The sequence below is a fragment of the Trachypithecus francoisi genome, unplaced genomic scaffold (assembly GCF_009764315.1).
Source record: "Trachypithecus francoisi isolate TF-2019V2 unplaced genomic scaffold, Tfra_2.0 Lachesis_group10, whole genome shotgun sequence".
In the NCBI taxonomy this organism is placed as follows: Eukaryota; Metazoa; Chordata; class Mammalia; order Primates; family Cercopithecidae; genus Trachypithecus; species Trachypithecus francoisi.
In genome coordinates, this window is record NW_022681455.1 from 10,725,687 (window position 1) to 10,745,036 (window position 19,350).

At 41.3% G+C, this 19,350-nt stretch overlaps 1 protein-coding gene across 5 annotated transcripts; it reads left to right on the plus strand.

Annotated features, from left to right (window-relative positions):
• Positions 1-2: 2 nt before the first annotated feature.
• Positions 3-13,524, plus strand: PAK1IP1 (PAK1 interacting protein 1). 5 transcript variants are annotated; one of them, XM_033216191.1, is made up of 10 exons: positions 3-207; positions 2,445-2,607; positions 7,215-7,335; positions 7,411-7,485; positions 7,906-7,973; positions 9,017-9,162; positions 9,257-9,354; positions 11,873-11,972; positions 12,707-12,830; positions 12,986-13,524. In XM_033216191.1, exons 1-10 carry the CDS (start codon positions 124-126, stop codon positions 13,198-13,200), a joined length of 1,194 nt encoding a protein of 397 aa, XP_033072082.1. In that variant the 5' UTR covers positions 3-123; the 3' UTR covers positions 13,201-13,524. The 5 variants fall into 5 exon arrangements, with proteins under 5 accessions (XP_033072082.1, XP_033072084.1, XP_033072083.1 ...); XM_033216193.1 differs by having other exon boundaries at positions 7,921-7,973; positions 12,986-13,483; XM_033216192.1 differs by having other exon boundaries at positions 76-207; positions 2,442-2,607; positions 7,921-7,973.
• Positions 13,525-19,350: the final 5,826 nt, after the last annotated feature.

Below are 19,350 nucleotides of genomic sequence, written 5' to 3' on the forward strand. Positions count from 1 at the left end.
ATAATTCGAGCGCCGATGCAAAAAGGACCCAGACCTTTTTTTTTTTTTTTTTTTTTTTTTGGCATCCGGTTCTATCACCTCCAGGCTGAGCCGAGCTGGCTGAAGAGGCACGTGCGCTGCTGAATGGAGCTGGTCGCTGGTTGCTACGAGCAGGTCCTCTTTGGGTTCGCTGTACACCCGGAGTCCGAGGCGTGCGGCGACCACGAGGTGAGATACCGCGTACCTAGACACAGTCGAGGCGGGGCCGGGAAGGTCGAGTTTGGTTCCTGCACAGCAGAGGTAAACATTGGAGCGCCTGCTGTTCACTGGATGATTTGATGAATGAAACCTAGGAGACTTAAGAGAAAAGCTAACCTTTGAAAACGTAGAATGGATATTTTATGAAAATGAGACAACATCTGCCTTTTCTAGTAGACAGAAGGTCCACGGGACACAGAGGAAACCGGCATTTCTGCATATGGACAAATGAGTCGTAGATTGTGGATTTAAGGATCGATCCCATAAGTTGACAGTATTCAGAATTTAATGAAAGAAGATCTCGCTCTTTTGCGGAATGTCTGTCCTGGAATTTTACAAATTACTAAATCTAGATTAGGATAAATCCCTTATAGATAAAGCGATACCAATTCGTTATTTGTTGGGAACTTATGGCGAGCTGGGCGGTGGAGATGCAAAGATGCTGGAGGTATGGATCGTGCCTTAGAGACGTTCCCTACATAAGGGGTGGCGGACTGAGGAGACACATAGATGGAGAGAAATTACAGCAGAATATGATATTACTAGATGTGTGAATAAATGAAAGGTCAAATAAATTGCCAGTAGTCAAATAGGTAGATGGGACTATACTCACGACTAGAAATCCGACCTCCTAACATCTAGCTCACTTTTATTCTCGAAGCAATTCTAAGCATTTTCTAGAAACTCGTTTTATTGAGTACAGTACTTCTTTATGAAGTCAAGGCGTCCGTCTTTAATTATCCAGAAAATTTGGAAGTATATATCACTTGACCTATTGCTTTTGTTTATTTTGTTTCCTATTCCAGTTATTTGCTCTTTGTCTTTGGCTGAAAAGTGACGTGTTTTTAATAGTCAAAGATGATACTATCTAATTTTTTTTTTGTAGTGAAATTACTTAACTATGTTCCAGACACACAGTAGGCCTCACAGCAACCCTCTGAGGAGGATGCAGTTATTCTCGTTTTGCAGATGAGGAACCAAAATGTTGGTCCTAGATAGGTTAAGTGACTGCTGAAGGCCACACAGATAATAATTGGCAGAGCTGACCCCAAAGTGTCAGGAGCCCCCAAGGGTCTCTGACATTTGAAACTCTGAACCATTACCCTATACTGCTACTAAATCTAAGCAGCAGCCTAGATAACCTGCAATATGTGGATTTTAAAAGGTTATTGTTTGATGTAAGGCCGTGGCAGCCCCGCGAGAATGCTTGATTCAAAGGAGGCCCCCTTGGTCTTAAATGATGGAAGGAGTATCTGTTGCTGTAATTATTAAGGACCCGATTTGCAGTAACATATGTTCAGAGAAGTCTGATGGGTTTTTTTCTTTTTCGGTTTGTTTTGCAAATACTTTTTGATGCAGTTCCTTCAGTTTAAGGAGTGTGTGTGTGTATTTTGCTGTCGTGCTTCGCACTCATCCAGTCAGACTTCCCATGGCAATAAGCACAGAGTTCCTGAGATTTCATTATTGGTGATTCTCTAGGGCTTATGTTGGTACTCATGGAAACATACCTTTACTCTGTTGGGTTTTCTTTATAAGACTTGTCGGCCGGGTGCGGTGGCTCACGCATGGAATCCCAGCACTTTGGTAGGGTGAGGAAGGTGGATCACCTGAGGTCAGGAGTTCAAGACCAGCCTGACCAACGTGGTGAAACCCCGTCTCTACCAAAAGTAGCTGGGCATGATGGCTAGTGCTTGTAATCCCAGCTACTCAGGAGGCTTAGGTGGAAGAATCGCAGTTCACTGCTATATATATCAACTGCTTGGAATAGTGCCAGACACATAGTAGGCACTCATCATTTGAAAGAATAAATTCAAATAAAAATTTGAATATCTGAAAAAATAAATTAAGTCTCACGTATAAAGTAACAGCATTAAAGAGTTAAAGCTTTGTGTAGGATCTAAAAGTCTTCCCTTGTCCAGTCTCCATTACTGTGTTCTAGAGTGATGATACCCGGTGTTGCCTGCCCACCTCCTTGCTTTACTTTCCTTATCAAGTCTCAAGTCCTTTGTGTAAACTACATGTCATTTTGTACTTTAACATGTCATTTTTCCCTTTATAGGATCCATTGATAGTTTTCATGAATCGTGGAACAGTTTATCTTTTCAGAAGCAGATAAATGGTTCCATGATTCATGAAAACTACCAGTGGATACTTGGTAGAACTGTGGTGTGACTGTGGCATTAATTGTATGTTTTCATCTTCAGCAGCAGTGGACTCTTGTGGCTGACTTCACTCACCATGCTCACACTGCCTCCTTGTCAGCAGTAGCTGTCAATAGTCGTTTTGTGGTCACTGGGAGTAAAGATGAAACAATTCACATTTATGACATGAAAAAGAAGATAGAGCATGGGGCTCTAGTGCATCACAGTGGTAAGAAAATTGTATCTCTTAAGATGAGAACATGGAGGTGTTCTTTACAATTTGACTTCAGTTGAACAATTTGTTTTGTCTACTTTATAGCAGATTCTGTGCTAGAAGATAGAAGAATGTTTTAAAAAATGATTTCTTAGCCGGGTGCAGTGGCTTACACCTGTAATCCCAGCACTTTGGGAGGCTGAGCGAGTGGATCACCTGAGGTTGGTAGCTCAAGACCAGACCTGTCTCTACTAAAATACAAAAAAAAATTAGCCAGGTGTGGTGGCACGCACCTGTAGTCTCAGCTACTCGGGAGGTTGAGGCAGGGGAATCGTTTGAACCCAGGAGGCAGAGCTTGCAGTAAGCTGAGATCGCGCCACTGCACTCCAGCCTGGGCGACAGAGTGAGACTCTGTCTCAAAAAAAAAATCGTTTGTTGCTCTGGGTTGGCTTTCGGTCTGTATTGGGAGACAGAAAGGGGGCATTTAACCCAGTCAGAGAGTTAGGGAGTCACAGTGAGGTTTTCACTGAAACCTTCCTTAAAATGACACCTGAATTATCTTAAAAGAGAAATGTCAGTTGTTAGGCAGGTAAAGTTTGCAAAGAGGGAGAAAGGACATTCCAGGCAGAGGTGGCAGTATGAGGAGCACAGGTAGTAGCATCATAGCAATATCTAACTTTATTGAGGGCATATTAAGTACCCCTCTGTGTGCCAAGAAAGTAGAAGAGAACACCTAGTTTCAAAGATGTTACTTGACTTGCCTGAGGTCTCAAACAGTGGAACTAGAACTTGCACCTAGGTCTGGAGCCCATGCTTTTGACCGCTGGTGTTCATGGGGAACTGTAAGCAGTTCCGGATTATGAGAAGGTTAAACTGGGAGTTTGAGTGGCTGGAGAAGTAGATGGGACCAGAGCCTGGAGTCCTTGAGAGAGCCAGGTAGAGACTGAATTGGGAAGGAGGGAGAGGGCAAGCTAGCGAATGAATGACGTGGGCCTGAGGAAAGTACTGGCAGTTTGTGTAGGAGGGATGCTGACTGAGAACCCCAACAGAAGGACTGATGAAGGCCTGCGCCATTGGAATTGGCAGCTACAGACTGAGTAACATCAGTTCGCAAGATGTTCTGAGTTTCTTCAGTAATAAGCCACAGACATTTCCCTAGAGAGGGGAAGGTTACTTGTGTGTGCGGTAGAAGGATTGAGTTACAAAGGAATTAAGAATTTTGGTGAAGGAGTGGATTAGGTTGTCAGCATAGAGAAAATGTGTTGTCAAAGGCCAGGCGTGGTGGCTCACACCTTTATCCCAGCACTTTGGGAGGCTGAGGTGGGCTGAGCACGAGGTCAGGAGATGGAGACCATCCTGGCTAACATGGAGAAACCCCATCTCTACTAAAAATACAAAACCTTAGCTACGCGTGGTGGCACGCACCTGTAGTCCCAGCTACTCGGGAGGCTGAGGCAGGAGAATCGCTTGAACCCGGGGAGGCAGAGGTTGCTGTGAGCCGAGATTGTGCCACTGCACTCCAGCCTGGGCGACAGAACAAGACTCTGTCTCAAAAAAAAAAAAAAAGTGTTGTCAAGGGCCTGGAGATCTCTGAAATACAAAAGCAGGTGGAGTGTGAGTGCAGGACGGCGTGAAAGGGATGGGAAGATGTGAGATTGTGGTCAACAAATAGGTTCCTAGAGGTCAAGTGTTATACCGTGGAACAGCTCTATGTGGTAACGACGCCCAGCCTGTGGGTATAGGGGACTGAAATGCAGGGGAGGCAAAGGTCACTGGAGTTGAAGTCAAGAAGTAGTACCACAATACCCAGCTTGTGGTTTGGTTTTCCACCCTGGTGGTCAAGTTACCCAGGATAGTGGCACAATCAAGGGAGAGAAAGACTGAACAGGTAAATTTTTTTCTTCAGTACCAAACATTTTATGCTGATTTTATTGCATTTTCCCAGGGGACAGAGAATGAGGAGTAACTCAGCTAAGAAAGTTGGTTTTCTGCAAAGAAAGGCAGATAAAATAGGTACCCGTTTCCTACCCAATCTTACATGTATTTCAGAGGATCCACACCAGGCGCTGGTTTCCAGCAGTAAATTTGCAGCCATAAATGGCTTCCTTCTATTAGATTCCCTTAGTTTATTCAGACTGCTATAACGAAATACCTTAGAGTGAATAATTTATCAATAATAGAGATTTATTTCTCACAGTTGTAGAGGCTGGGAAGTCTAAGATTAAGGCACCAGCAGATTTTCATGTCTCATAAGGACTGGCGCTCTGTTGTTGTGTCCTCATATGGTGGAAGGGCAAAGCAACTCCCTACACAATTTTGTAAGTTCAAGCTTGAGAGTTGGAGCCAGTTTTAAAAAAGCAAACAAACAAAAAAAACTTTTGGGGAGCGGGGGGGCGGGGTCTCGCTTTGTCACCCAGGCTGGAGTGCAGTGGCGCGATCTTGGCTCACTGCAACTTCTGCCTCCTGGGTTTAAGCGATTCTCCTGCCTCAGCCTCCCAGGTAGCTTGGATTATAGGCACCTGTCACCACACCCAACTAATTTTTGTGTTTTCAGTAGAGACGGGGGTCTTACCATGTTGGCCAAGCTGGTTTTGAACTCGACCTGAAGTGATCCACCCGCCTCAGCCTCCCAAAGTGCTGAGATTACAGACGTGAACCACCGCGCCCAGCCAAAAAAAACTTTCAGAAGGTTGCAATCCTCTAATCCCGTTCCTTGGGGCTTGCCCTCATGACTTAGTCACCATCACCTCTTAAACTATCACATTGGCAACTAAGTTTCAGCAGATGAATTTTGGGGGACACTTTCAGACCGTGGCAGACTGTCCATTGCTGCTTTGACAGCTGTCTTGCTCTTCATCAGAAGCTGTGCTTTGAATGATTCAAATATACATTCTTTTTTTCTCTATCTCCTAGTCCTGGTTCATACAAAGAAGTCTTCTCCCTAAATTTGACCTGCCCAAACCCATTAGTACAAGAGTACAACAATAAGAAAAGGAATTACGTAAAAGGAGTTGAGATTGGGGGGTGAATGAAGTAGGGCTCTTAGTTTCTTCTGTTTCTTGTATAAATCTTTTTTTTTTCCTTTTTTAATTCTTTTCTGTTTTTCCTTCAACTTTTAAGTTTAGGGGTACACATGCAGGATGTGCAGGTTTGTTAGACAGGTAAACATCCCACGTTGGTTTGCTGTACAGATCATCCCATCACCCTGCGTCCATTAGCTATTCTTTCTAATGCTCTCTTTCCCCCAACCCTTCCGCTGCCACAGGCCCCAGTGTGTCTTGTTCGTCCCCTGTGTGAGAACATGCAGTGTTTGGTTTGGTTTTCTTTCTTTTTTTTTCTTTCTTCCTTTTCTTTTTTTTTTTTTTTTGAGATGGAGTCTTGCTCTGTCACCCAGGCTCGAGTGCAGTGGTGTGATCTCGGCTCACTGCAACCTCCATCTCCCGGGTTCAAGCGATTCTTGTGCCTCAGCCTCCTGAGTAGCTGGGACTACAGGCACACACCACCACATCTAGCTAATTTTTCTATTTTCAGTAGAGACACGGTTTCGCTGTGTTGGCCAGACTGGTCTTCAACTCCTGACCTCAGGTGATCTGCCCGCCTTGGCCTCCCAAAGTTCTGGGATTACAGGCACGAGCCACATTGCCCAGCCAATGTTTGGTTTTCTCTTCCTGCATTAGTTTGCTGAGGATCATGGCTTCCAACTGCATCCACATCCCTGCAAAGGATATGAGCTCATTCCTTTTTATGGGTGCATATATCCTATTTTAGAGAGTTGCTAATAGTAAGTTTTTTTCTAGAGAAGCAGATGTGGGAAAGCAAACTTTCCAAAGTGAGAAAGGATAATAACGAGAGGAAAATATGAAGAAATGAATGCGAAATGTGTGGAAATGGATCAAAACAGGTCTGAGTGATAATGATTGGATTGTGGCTGATTGGGTAGCTCATTCACTGTTTAGAAAGTGGAAGTCATGTGGCAGTACACCTGGTTTGTTCCCCAGATTAGCTTGTTAGCTGGTTAGTTTTGTTTACTTCTGCTCAAACTTTCCTAGCCAGCCACCTTCTAAATTTATAATTTGAAGAGGTAAAGCAAGGACGTGAACTGATTTGTTCAAATGTGTATCTAAACTGGAGATACTCTACTGAAAATATTTGCATAGATTTGAACAACTGTACTTATATGAAAAAATTTAAGGTATATTTTAGTAATACTAAGACATTGAGGCCAGGCACAGTGGCTCACCGCCTGTAATCCCAGCACTTTGGGAGGCTGAGGTGGCAGATCGCTTGGTCCCAGGAGTTCAAGACCAACCTGGGCAACATGGCATGGTGAAACCCTGGGTCTACAAAAAGTACAAAAATTAGCTAGGTGTATTGATGTGCACCTGTAGTCCCAGTTACTCAGGAGGTTGAGGTGGGAAGATGGCTTGAACCTAGGAGGCAGAGGTTGCAGTGGGATAAGATTGTGCTATAGCACTTCAGCCTGGGTAACAAGAGTGAAACCCTGCCTCAAAAAAAAAAAAAAGAGACTGAGTGTTTTACTTAGCATAGCATAGCCTTCGAATCAGAAATGGAGTTTGCATTTAAAATGAATATTATTTTTGCCTATATTGGTTTTTCCATAGGTACAATAACTTGCCTGAAATTCTATGGCAACAGGCATTTAATCAGTGGAGCAGAAGATGGACTCATCTGTATCTGGGATGCAAAGAAATGGGAATGCCTGAAGTCAATTAAAGCTCACAAGTGAGTTGGGCTCTTTCCCTTTGGCATTCTCGATGTGCCAGTCAAGTTGGGGACTAACTGTTGGTTTCATTATAGAGGACAGGTGACCTTCCTTTCTATTCACCCATCTGGCAAGTTGGCTCTCTCGGTTGGTACAGATAAGACATTAAGGTAAGTCATTAATGCTCAAGAGCATTTTTCTAAGGTGTATCTTTTACTACAGCTCTCCACCATTTAAAAATACTGTGATACAAGGGAAATGTCCAAAGCTGGTGAACTTTTTCACAGTGGTAGGATAAAAATGAAAAACTATTTTCAAACATGCAGCTATGCTGCAGTCATCATAGCTGTGAATTGAAGATTTTAGAAAGGGAAACCTTTTGAAAATACAATGGATACGGCATGTTAAAGGGATATGAGAATAGAGCAAGTCTTATTCCTGCCTCATAATATTTCAAAATGTTGCTGTAAGAAAGATAGCAGGTCTTTTAAATAGTCAATATTTACTAAAATTGTCACGTGAGTAAGCCTTCATTATGCTTGTTCTTTTACACTTAGTAAAAGGTAGTCGGTGATCACACCATAAGTAAGCTTCCTGTTTTGCAGAACGTGGAATCTTGTAGAAGGAAGATCAGCATTCATAAAAAATATAAAGCAAAGTGAGTATTTTTGTTTGAAATACAGGTTGAGCATTCCTAATCTGGAAATCTGAAATGCTCCAAAATCTGAAACTTTTTGAGCACTGATGCGATGCCTCTAGAAAATTCAACGCCTAACCTCATGATGGGTCACATCAGAACTTTGTTTCATGCACAAAATTATTTAAAATATTTTGTAAAATTACCGTCAGGCTAGATGTATATGAAACATAGATGAATTTCATGTGTAGATTTGAAACATGAGTTTCATGGGTTTTATCCTCGAGATATTTCATTGTATGTATGCAGATATTACAAAATCCAAAACAGTTCTGGTCCCAGGTATTTTGGATAAGGGATACTCAACCTGTATGTTTTACAGTGACTTATGGAATATGAATATAGATACACATTTTTACATGTGTGTATGTTACATATTTATTTCTCTGCATGGTGGTGGTTAACTCCGAGCAAATGCCTTGGGTTTCTTTCTTTTCCCATTTTAGATCCAGATTCTTGTTGTGGCTCTGCCACCTGCCTTTGATTTGATTTGATTTGATTTGATTTGATTTGATTTGATTTGATTTGATTTTTTGAGATAGAGTCTCACTCTGTCACCCAGGCTGGAGTGCAGTGGTGCTATCTCAGCTCACTACAGCCTCTGCCTTCTGAGTTCAAGTGATTCTCCTGCCTCACCCTCCCAAGTAACTGGGATTACAGACGCGTGCCACAATGCTTGGCTAATCTTTTGTATTTTTTGGTAGAGATGGGGTTTTGCCATGTTGGCCAGGCTGGTCTCAAACTCCTGGCCTTAAGTGATCCGCCCACCTTGGCTTCCCAAAGTGCTGGCATTACAGGTTTGAGCCACTGCACCTGGCCAACCTTTGACTTTTTGAACCTAGATTGTTTTCTAAAAAACTTAACTTGTAAAATGTGTTATGAAGATGAACTAGGATAATAAATTTGAAAATACACAGTATAAATATTTTCTATTTTTATTATTGCTATGATCATTTTATGTTTTATTTACAAAATAAGTAAACTTCATTTTTTTCCACTTATAGATGCTCACATAGTAGAGTGGTCCCCAAGTGGAGAGCAATATGTAGTTATCATACAGAATAAAATAGACATCTATCAGCTTGACACTGCATCCATTAGTGGCACCATCATAAATCAAAAGAGAATTTCCTCTGTTAAATTTCTTTCAGTAAGTAATCAGAAATCAGTGACAAAAGTTGGTGGTGATGGTTGGAACTGTTGATGACATTCTGGATGTTATTACTCTTTTTCCTCTCTCTTAGGAGTCTGTCCTTGCAGTGGCTGGAGATGAAGAAGTTATAAGGTTTTTTCACTGTGATTCGCTAGTGTGCCTCTGTGAATTTAAAGCTCATGAAAACAGGTATTTTTACTAATCTCTGGTGTATATGTCTAGTCTTAGTAAATGGTATATATGCAGTAGTTTCATAAACCAGGTTATATGTTTTTATTGACAACTGCAGAAATAATCAGACATCTCTACATATACAGTATATGGTATCTGGAGTCTAATAAGATGGGAAAATGTTATCTTCCTGGCCTTTAATAATGCAAAAGTGGGCCGGGCGCAGTAGCTCACACCTGTAATCCCAACACTTTGGGAGGCGGAGGCAGGCGGATCAGGAGGTGAAGAGATCGAGACCATCCTGGCCAACATGGTGAAACCCATCTCTATTAAAAATAAAATAATGGATGTGGTGTTACGTGCTTGTAGTCCCAGTTACTCGAGAGGGAGAGGCAGGAGAATCGCTTGAACCCTAGAGGCAGAGGTTGCAGTGAGCCAAGATCGCACCTCTGCACTCCAGCCTGGTGACAGAGTGAGACTCCGTCTCAAAAATAATAATAATAATGCAAAAGTGATGAAATTGTTTTCAGGACTCTCATTTGCACAAGATATTTTTTAAATGTCTGTTAGACTTGGAGCCTGAAATCAAGCATATTTGAACAAACAAAAGACTAAACAGTCTTGAGCTTTGCTCCCTTCTACTTTTGTCCTTTTATGTAATTCCCTTTGCCTACTTCTTCCCCTTTTCCATGTGATTTTTTTTTTTCCTGCAGGAGAAGTGAATTGACGTTATTGAGTTCCTATTTTGTGCCAGTTTTTATTAACTTTTAATGCTTTCTCTATTTCTAGCGGGTGGATAGTCCCAAAGTAAGTAGTTAAGTGGCTTGGCCAATATTACCCCACTCTTAGGTAATGGAGCTGAGAGCTGAACCTGGTTTTATCTGACTCTTATATCCTTGCTTTTTCCAGTAATTTTGAAAAAGGTGATCTAATATACAGAGTTAGAATTTAATGTGTTCCCTTTGCATGTTCTATGTCTCAAATGAGTCTTAGTTCTTATTTCTTAAACAGTAGTTAAGTTTTAAGAAATCTGTAAGAGTACTGCAGTCAGTAGTATAAAGGCCTTACTCTTCTCCTATATTGGGAAGTAAACATATTCTTCAAGGTCGCCCATTCCAGATGTACTAGTAACACTTAAGATATTTGACCATTCATTTATTTAACAAGTATTCATTGAGCATCATTATGAAATACTACACGAGGTATTTAATGATGAACAGAAAAGACGGGAGCTTGTGCTCTCATGGCTTTTATATTGTAAGGAGGCAACAGATTATAAACAAGCAGATCATTATGACAGGATGGAAATAGAAAAGTAGAGTGATTAAAGATGAACAAGGGTAATTGGTTTAGATAGGATGATGAGGGAAGAAGATGTGAGACCTTAGGAATGAAAAAGGAGCTAGTTTTTAAAAGAAGAGAGAGGCACAGGTGCAAAGACCCTGAGAGAGAACAGAGCTTGGTGTATTTTAGGAGCAGGTAGAAGAACTGTGACTAGGTGAGAATGAGCAAGGAGAGGATGGTGGAAGCCAAACGGTGCCCATAATCATCATCATTTTTCTTACTAGTTTAAGGTGCTAACCCCTTAAGACCCACCACCAGCTTTAGCAGCTGTCACTGTGTGGCCAGTCTTGCTTCATCTATATGCCTAGCCACTTCCTCCTCTCCCATGTTATTTTAAAGTAGGTCCCAGTTTTGTAGGGTTTTAAGCCTGGAAGTTACAAGATTTGATTTACATTTTTAAAAATTGTTGGCTGGGTGCAGTGGCTCACGCCTATAATCCCAGCACTTTGGGAGGCCGAGGCAGGCAGATTACAAGGTCAGGAGTTTGAGACCAGCCTGACCAACATGGTGAAACCCCATCTCTACTAAAAATACAAAAATTAGCTGGGCGTGGTGGTGCACACCTGTAATCCCAGCTACTCAGGAGGCTGAGGCAGGAGAATCGCTTGAACCCAGGAGGCGGAGGTTGTTGTGAGTTGAGATCCCGCCACTGCACTCCAGCCTGGGTGAGAGAGCAAGACTCCGTCTTAAAAAAAAAAAAAAAAAAATTGTTAAGGGGGAAAATAGAAGCAGAAAGGCCAATTAGGCTACTTCTGTAATCCAGAGGAAAGTAATAGCGGCTTAGACTGACAGTGGCAGGACTGGAGATGAGGGCAATGGGTGTGTGGAGAGGCCTTGGTTCGTCATTTCTGTTGTCTTTTCTCTCCTTACTGAACTTGGAGTTTCTTGCGGTGATGGGCTTTGTTTTTCTCATCTTTAGTTCCTTTGTAATAACCTGATTATAGTTATCTGTTTATCTTTTCAGCTTTTCCTTCAGATATATAGTTGGCAGTTGATTTTATCTTGTATTTTGGGCCTGAATATATCTCATTAATGGGAATGCGAAGCATAGTTACGTTTTAAGGCACCTTTCATTGAGCAGTTTGGAAATACCTGAAACACTGCGAAAGCACTAGTCTGTGTGTGCAGTTTTTAACAATATTAGACTTTTTGGAGGACAAGATCTTTTATGGTGTTAATATTTCTCTCCTAGGGTAAAGGACATGTTCAGTTTTGAAATTCCAGAGCAACATGTTATTGTTACAGCATCGAGTGATGGTTTCATCAAAATGTGGAAGCTTGAGCAGGATAAGGTCAGTGCCTTAACACAATCTAAATGTACTTTAATACAAGTCTTGCTCGTAAGTGAGGTGGAATATTTTTTAAGGGTCATAAGACATAGATCTTTAAATAAACAAACTTTTAAATCTCTTCCAGGCATGATTGATATTAATGGTTTTAAAATTAAGGTTCCCATGGAGCTGCCTTGATGGTTGTCATTTCTGAGTGTGAGCTGGCGGCTTCCCAGAACTCGCACTGCTCTTTTTAGTCAGAGAAGCTCTACTTTCCTCTCTCTTGAATATTGGAGTTCTCTGGAAGCTCTTAGGTAAAAATACTGCCATTGCTAAAATAATGTGGAAGCTTCTGATCAGTTATGAAATTAACAAACCATTTGAACCAGACAGTTTGGAAAATTAAATTCCCTCCTGTAGTCTCCTTACAGTCTCTCTTGGTTTATTCTTTATTCTCTCATAAACACATTCTGTGAATATGGTTTGTTGAATGTCTCTTTTTCCAAGGTTCTTTGTTCAACCCTGGAAATAAGACCTGATTCCTTTCTTTAGAATTTTCAAATTCTGAATACTTCTTAGAAATTGGCTCTGTGAATAACATAGTCAAACTAACCGTGAGTGAACATTATATGTTGCTTCTGAATATCATATTTTGTATTCAAGAAAATACAGGAAGTTTTAAATTAAGGTAACTTGATTATGGAAAAAGAAATTCTTGAAAATGCACATTATGAATGTTTGTTTCTTCTGTTTAGAAAGTTCCCCCATCTTTACTCTGTGAAGTAAACACTAAAGCCAGGCTGACGTGTCTTGGAGTGTGGCTAGACAAAGTGCCAGACACGAGAGAAAGCTTTCCTCCAGCAGCAGAGCCTTCTCCTGGTAATCGATTTTGATTGTTTTGACATTTTGAATAATCTGGTATCTCTTAAATTGTAGAAGTGGAGGAGATCCAGATAATTTCACTTTATTGACAGCCTGTGTTTATTTCATTCAAAGGGGAAAACAGTCTAAAAGCACTCTCTTTTGTGTTGTAGTAAGTAAAGAACAGTCCAAAATTGGCAAAAAGGAGCCTGGTGACACAGTGCACAAAGATGAAAAGCAGTCAAAACCTAACACAAAGAAACGCAGTTTAGCAAGTGAAAGTAAGAAAGCAACAAAAGAAAGTGGCCTGGTATCAACCAAGAAGAGGAAAATGGTAGAAATGTTGGAAAAGAAGAGGAAAAAGAAGAAAATAAAAATAATGCAGTGAATCCCAGATGTCTCCTGAAAGAACTCTTTTAGATGAAATTATTCTACTCAAATGTACATTAATTTTCCTTTTTTTCCCCTGAGTAAAAGCAAGAAATTTCTTCCTTTGGAGAAAATATACATATTGAAAAACGACTTTTAGATGGGGTTTTTTTTTTTTAAAAAAAAAAAACTGGTAAAATTACTTTTGGCAGACAGTGTTTTATGAATTATGTATCATGTTGATATATGTTAATGTGTCATGCAATTTTTGTACAAAGCAAATAAAGATCTTTCTCAAAATATACTGTAAAATAATATCAAATATTGAACACATTCTTTATCAGATTTGGATGAAGGAGTCATTGTTCAAAATTTTCTCCTAAATGGGGAAGAATTTAAGAACTGCCTTTGGCCTCTTCAAATGGTAACTAGTAATTTTAGATTTTCATACCAACAGGACAAACTTAAAAGATGACACATATATAAGATATATATGTATGAAACAAACATGCTTAAATGTAGGACCGCGTACCGAAGATTGTAGAGAGATTGCCAGACTTCTTGAAACTACTTTGCTTCCAAGCAGTTGATGTACAAAATAAGGATGGGAAAATGATCTTTTTTTCTTTTTTTTTTTTGAGATGGAGTCTTACTCTGTTGCGCAGGCTGGAGTACTGTGGCACAATCTCAGCTCACTGCAACCTCTGTCTCCCAGGTTCAAGCGATTCTCCTACCTCAGCCTCCCAAGTAGCTGGTAGCTTGAGCCAAGGAGTTTGAGACCAGCATGGGCAACATAGGGAGAACCTGTCTCTCCCAAAAAATCAACTGGTGTGGTAACATGCTCCCAGCTACTCATGAGGCGGAGGTGGGAAGGATGGCTTGAGCCCAGGATGTGGAAGTTCCGGTGAGCTGAGATTGCACCACTCTACTCCAGCATGGGCAATGGAGCCAGACCCTGTCTTAAAAAAGAAAAAGACATTATTGGGGATCCATAGGTTTGAATTAGCCAGGCAGATACTAGATACCTGAGGCCATCAGGAAAATCACTTGTGATTAGGCAGAAGAAGAACAGGCACTGGAATTACCACTCCATAGGAATAAATTGTCTAGGAAATGAACCAAATTGTGTGTCTTAACATCAGTCTACTCCTTTGTTAGCTTATTTCATAAGCTATTACCATAAATGTAAGTCATTGACTTTGTTTTGTCAATTCAACTTAAAAATTTTGAGGTCATTGTAAGAAATATATACTTGTAAGAAATAACAGAGAGACTCCACCCGGTTTTCCTGATGATAACATCTTGCAAAACAAGGGCAATATCACAACCAAGCCAAGATATAATAGACATGATAAGATCAAGATACAGAACATTTCTATCACAATGATCCCATTTGTCCTTACAAGCCATACTCAGTTTCCTCTTGTGCGGGTATAGCTACTCCCACCTTCGTAACCTCTGGTACCGGTGGTCTGTTCTCCATCTCTGTAATTTTGCCAAAATTATGATTGGATTATACTTCCTTTTGGGATTGGCTTTTCATTCAGCATAATCTGGGCATTGATCCAGGTTGTTGCATTAACAGTTCTGTTTTTAGTACTGAGTGGGATGTCTGTATAGAGGTACCATAGTAAACACCTGTAGAAGGACATCAGGAATGTTTCCTGTTGTTAGGTATCAAAGTTGCTGTAAACATTTGTGTGCAGGTTTTTATGTGAACAGGAGTCTTCATTTCTCTTGGATAAATGCCCAGGAATTCCAAAGTTTTCCAGAATAGCTGTATGATTTTACATTTCTACCGGTAATGTTTGACTGATAGTTTCTCTGCATCTTTCCAGCATTTGATGTTAGTCTTAGCCATGCTGGTAAGAGTGTAGTGATACCTTACTGTGGTTATAACTTACATTGCTCTGATAGCTAATGATGTTAATAATCTTTCTTTTTTGCTGTTGAATTCTGAGAGTTCTTTTTTTTTTTTTTGAAATGGTGTCTCGCTGTGTCACCCACCCAGGTTGGAGTGCAGTGGCGTGATCTTGGCTTACTGCAGCCTCCGCCTCCCAGCTTCAAGCGATTCTCCTGCCCCAGCCTCTTGAGTAGCTGGGATTACAGGTGCATGCCACCATACCCAGCTAATTTTTGTATTTTTAGTAGAGGTGGGGTATTATCATGTTAGCCAGGCTGGTCTTGAACTCCTGATCTCTAGTGATCCACCCTCCTCGGCCTCCCAAAGTGCTGGGATTACAGGTGTGAGCCACGGCACCTGGCCAAGAGTTCTTTATATGTTGTAGAAACTCAACCTTTGTCAGATAGGTGGTTTGCAAATATTTTTGCCTAGTCTGTAGCTTGTGTTTTTATCCTAACGGCCTTTTGCAGAGCTCAAGTTTTTTATTTTGTTGAAATCCAGTTCATCAATTTTTCCTTCCATGGATCATGCTGTTGGTGTGAAGTCCAAGAGACCTTTGTCTAGCCTTAGATCCTGAAGAAGTTCTATATATTTTTTAAAGGTTTTGTGGAGTTTTACATTTTACATTTAGTATGTGATCCATTTTGAGTGTATAAAGGGTGAGGTTTAATTCCAAGTTTTTTTTTTTTTAGCTATGGATATCAACTTGCTATAGCACCTTGTTGAAAAGACTGTTCTGGCGGCGCGGTGGCTCAAGCCTGTAATCCCAGCACTTTGGGAGGCCGAGACGGCGGATCACGAGGTCAGGAGATCGAGACCATCCTGGCTAACACGGTGAAACCCGTCTCTACTAAAAAAAAAAAATACAAAAAATTAGCCGGGCGAGATGGCGGGCGCCTGTAGTCCCAGCTACTCGGGAGGCTGAGGCGAGAGAATGGCGTAAACCGGGAGGCGGAGCTTGCAGTGAGCTGAGATTCGGCCACTGCACTCCAGCCTGGGCGACAGAGCGAGACTCCGTCTCAAAAAAAAAAAAAAAAAAAAAAAAAAAAAAAAAAAAAAAAAAAAAAAAAAAAAATGAAAAGACTGTTCTTCCTCTGTTGAAATACTTTTGCATCTTTGCCAGAATTCAATTGAGCGTATTAGTGTGGGTCTATTACTGGGCTCTCTATTGTGTTCTATTGATCTCTGTTCATCTTTTTGCCAGTACCACACAGTGTTGATTACTGCAGCTATATAGTAAGCTTTGAATTTGAGTAGAAGGATTCTCCCCCTTTTCTCTTTTTCAAAATTATTTTCACTATTCTAGTTCCTTTGCCTTTCCATATAAAATTTAGGATAATTCTATCCTTCTCTACAAAGAAAAGAGTACAGTCATGTGTCACTTAATGACAGGAATACATTCTGAGAAATGCCTCATTAGGTGATTTAATTTTGTGTGAATATCATAGGGTGTACTTACACAAACCTGGATGGTAGAGCCTGCTGCATACCTAGGCCATAGGGTATAGTCATAATCTTGTGGGACCACCATTGTATATGTGATCCGTTGCTGACCAAAATGTCATTATGCAGCACATGGCTGTACAGATCTTTGATTTTTTTTTTTTTTTTTTTTTTTTTGGAGACAGTTTTGCTCCTGTCACCCAGGCTGGAGTGCAGTTTTGCAACCTCAGCTCACTGCAACTACTGCCTCCTGGATTCACGCAATTCTCCTGCCTCGGCCTCCCGAGTACCTGGGATTACAGGCACACACCACCACACCCGGCTAATTTTTGTATTTTAGAAAATAGAAGAGATGGGGTTTTGCCATGTTGGCCAGGCTGGTCTCGAACTCCTGACCTCAAGTGATCCATCTACCTTGACCTCCCAAAGTGCTGGGATTACAGGCGTTAGCTACTGCACCCGGCCAGATCTTTGATTGTTTTTATCAGTGTTGTGTAGTTTTCACATACAAATCTTGCACATGTTCGATTTATTTCTAAGTAGTTGGGGCAGGGGAATTACAAGTGATTTTTTTTTTTTTTTGAGATGGAGTCTTGCACTGTCTCCTGGGCTGGAGTGCAGTGGCGCCATCTCCGCTCACTGCAACCTCTGCCTCCTTGGGTTCAAGTGATTCTCCTGCCTCAGCCTCCCAAGTAGCTGGGATTACAGGTGCCCACCACCATGCCTGGCTAATTTTTTTGTACTTTTAGTAGAGACAGGGTTTCACTATGTTGGCCAGGCTGGTCTCAAACTCCTGACCTCCTGATCCGCCCACATTCCCAAAGTGCTGTGATTACAGGTATGAGCCACTGTGCCTGGCCTACAAGTGATATTTTTAATTTTGGTGCCCACATTCATTGCTAATATATAGAAATACAATTGATTTTTGTGTGATCTTACATCCTGCTATCTTGCTGAATTCACTTATTCTAGGAATTGTTTTGTTGGGGTTTTCTATGTAGACAATTACGTTATCTGCAAATATAGTGTTATTTCTATCTGTATTTTCTCCCATTTTCTTGCCTTATTAACTGACTAGAAGATGCAGCACTGTGTTGAATAAGAATAGTGAGACATCTTTGCCTTGTTATGATCTTTGGGGGAAAACATTCAGTCTTTCACTGTTAAGTATAATGCCAGCTGTAGGGTTTTCGTAGATATTCTTTGTCAAGTTGAAGAAAGCTCAACTCGATATCCCGTTTCATTCCTGATATTGGTAATTTGTGTCCTCTGTCTTTTCTTTGTCAGTCTTGCTAGAGCTTTGTCAGTTTTATTATCTTATCAAAGAACCAGTTCTGCCGGGCGCGGTGGCTCACGCCTGTAATCCCAGCACTTTGGGAGGCCGAGGTGGGCAGATCACCTAAGGTCAGGCATTCGAGACCAACCTGGCAAACATGGTGAAACCCTGTCTCTACTAAAAATATAAAAACTAGCCAGGCGTGGTTGCAGGCGCCTGTAATCCCAGCTACTTGGGAGGCTGAGCCAGGAGAATCGCTTGAACCTGAGAGGCGGAGGTTGCAGTGAGCCAAGATTGTGCCACTGCACTCCAACCTGGGCAACAGAGTGAAACTCCATCTCAAAAACAAAACAAACAATCAGTTCTTTGTTTCATTGACTCCTGTTTTCAATTTCATTTTCTTCTCTCGTCCTTATTTCCTTCCTTCTGCTTGCTTTGGGGTTTCTTTTGCTCTTATTTTTCTAGTTTCTTTTTGATTTGTTTTATGATTTTTTAGAGACATGGTCTATGCTATGTTGCTCAGGCTGGCCTTGAACTCTTGGGCTCAAGTCATCCTCCCACCTTGGCCTCCTGAGTTGCTAGGACTACAGGTGTGAGCCACCACACCTGGCTTTTTTTCTAGGTTCTTGAGGCAGGAGCTTATATTATGTGAGTTTTTTCTTCCTTTCAAATGTGTGCTCTTAGGGATTTTAGCACTGCTTTTGCTACATGCTGCTGTTTTTGTATGTAGGTATGTATCTATCTATTTAAAAGAGACAGGTTGTGCTATGGTTGCCCAGACTGGTCTCAAACTTCTGGCCTCAAACAGTCTTCTGGCCCCAGCCTCCAAAGTATCAAACACAGTTTGGTTTTTTTTTAATACTTTGAGATGTAATTCACACAACATACTATTCACCCATCAAAAGCATACAATTCAGTGTTTTTCAGTGTATTCACAGAGTGCAACTATCACAAAAATCAATATTAAGACATTTTAATCACTCCAAGAAGAAATCTTGGACCCCTTAGCAGTCATTCCCCATTTCTCCCTCCCAACACCCCTAGGTTTATGCAACCACTGATCTATCTTCTGTATGTATAGGATTTGCCTAGTCTAGACATTTCATAGAAATGGAATTCCATTTGTGGTCTTTTGTGATTTCACTTCACATATTGTTTCAGAGTTCATCCATATTGGTTTTTTGTTGTGTTTTAGATGGAGTTTCGCTCTTGTTGCCCAGGCTGGAGTGCATTGGTGTGATCTCGGCTCACTGCAACCCCCACCTCCTGGGTTCAAGCAATTCTCCTGCCTCAGCCTCCCGAATAGCTGGGGTTACAGGTGCCCGCCACCATGCCCAGCTGATTTTTGTAGTTTTAGTAGAGACGGGGTTTCGCCATGTTGGCCAGGCTGGTCTGAAACTCCTGACCTCAGGTGATCCGCCTGCCTCGGCCTCCCAAAGTGCTGGGATTACAGGCGTCAGCTACTGCAGCTGGCCAGGGTTCGTTCATATTGTAACATGTTATCAGTATTTCATTTCTTTGTATTGCCAAATAACATTTCATTGTAT

What these genes read in the sequence shown, in the direction of transcription:
- PAK1IP1 (XM_033216190.1), top strand. Translation starts at nt 124, where the DNA reads ATGGAGCTGGTCGCTGGTTGCTACGAGCAGGTCCTCTTTGGGTTCGCT. An exon ending in GGCTCTAGTGCATCACAGTG is followed by an intron (nt 2,608 to 7,214) that starts GTAAGAAAATTG and finishes GTTTTTCCATAG; the next exon opens with GTACAATAACTTGCCTGAAA. An exon ending in GGTACAGATAAGACATTAAG is followed by an intron (nt 7,486 to 7,905) that starts GTAAGTCATTAA and finishes ACCATAAGTAAG; the next exon opens with CTTCCTGTTTTGCAGAACGT.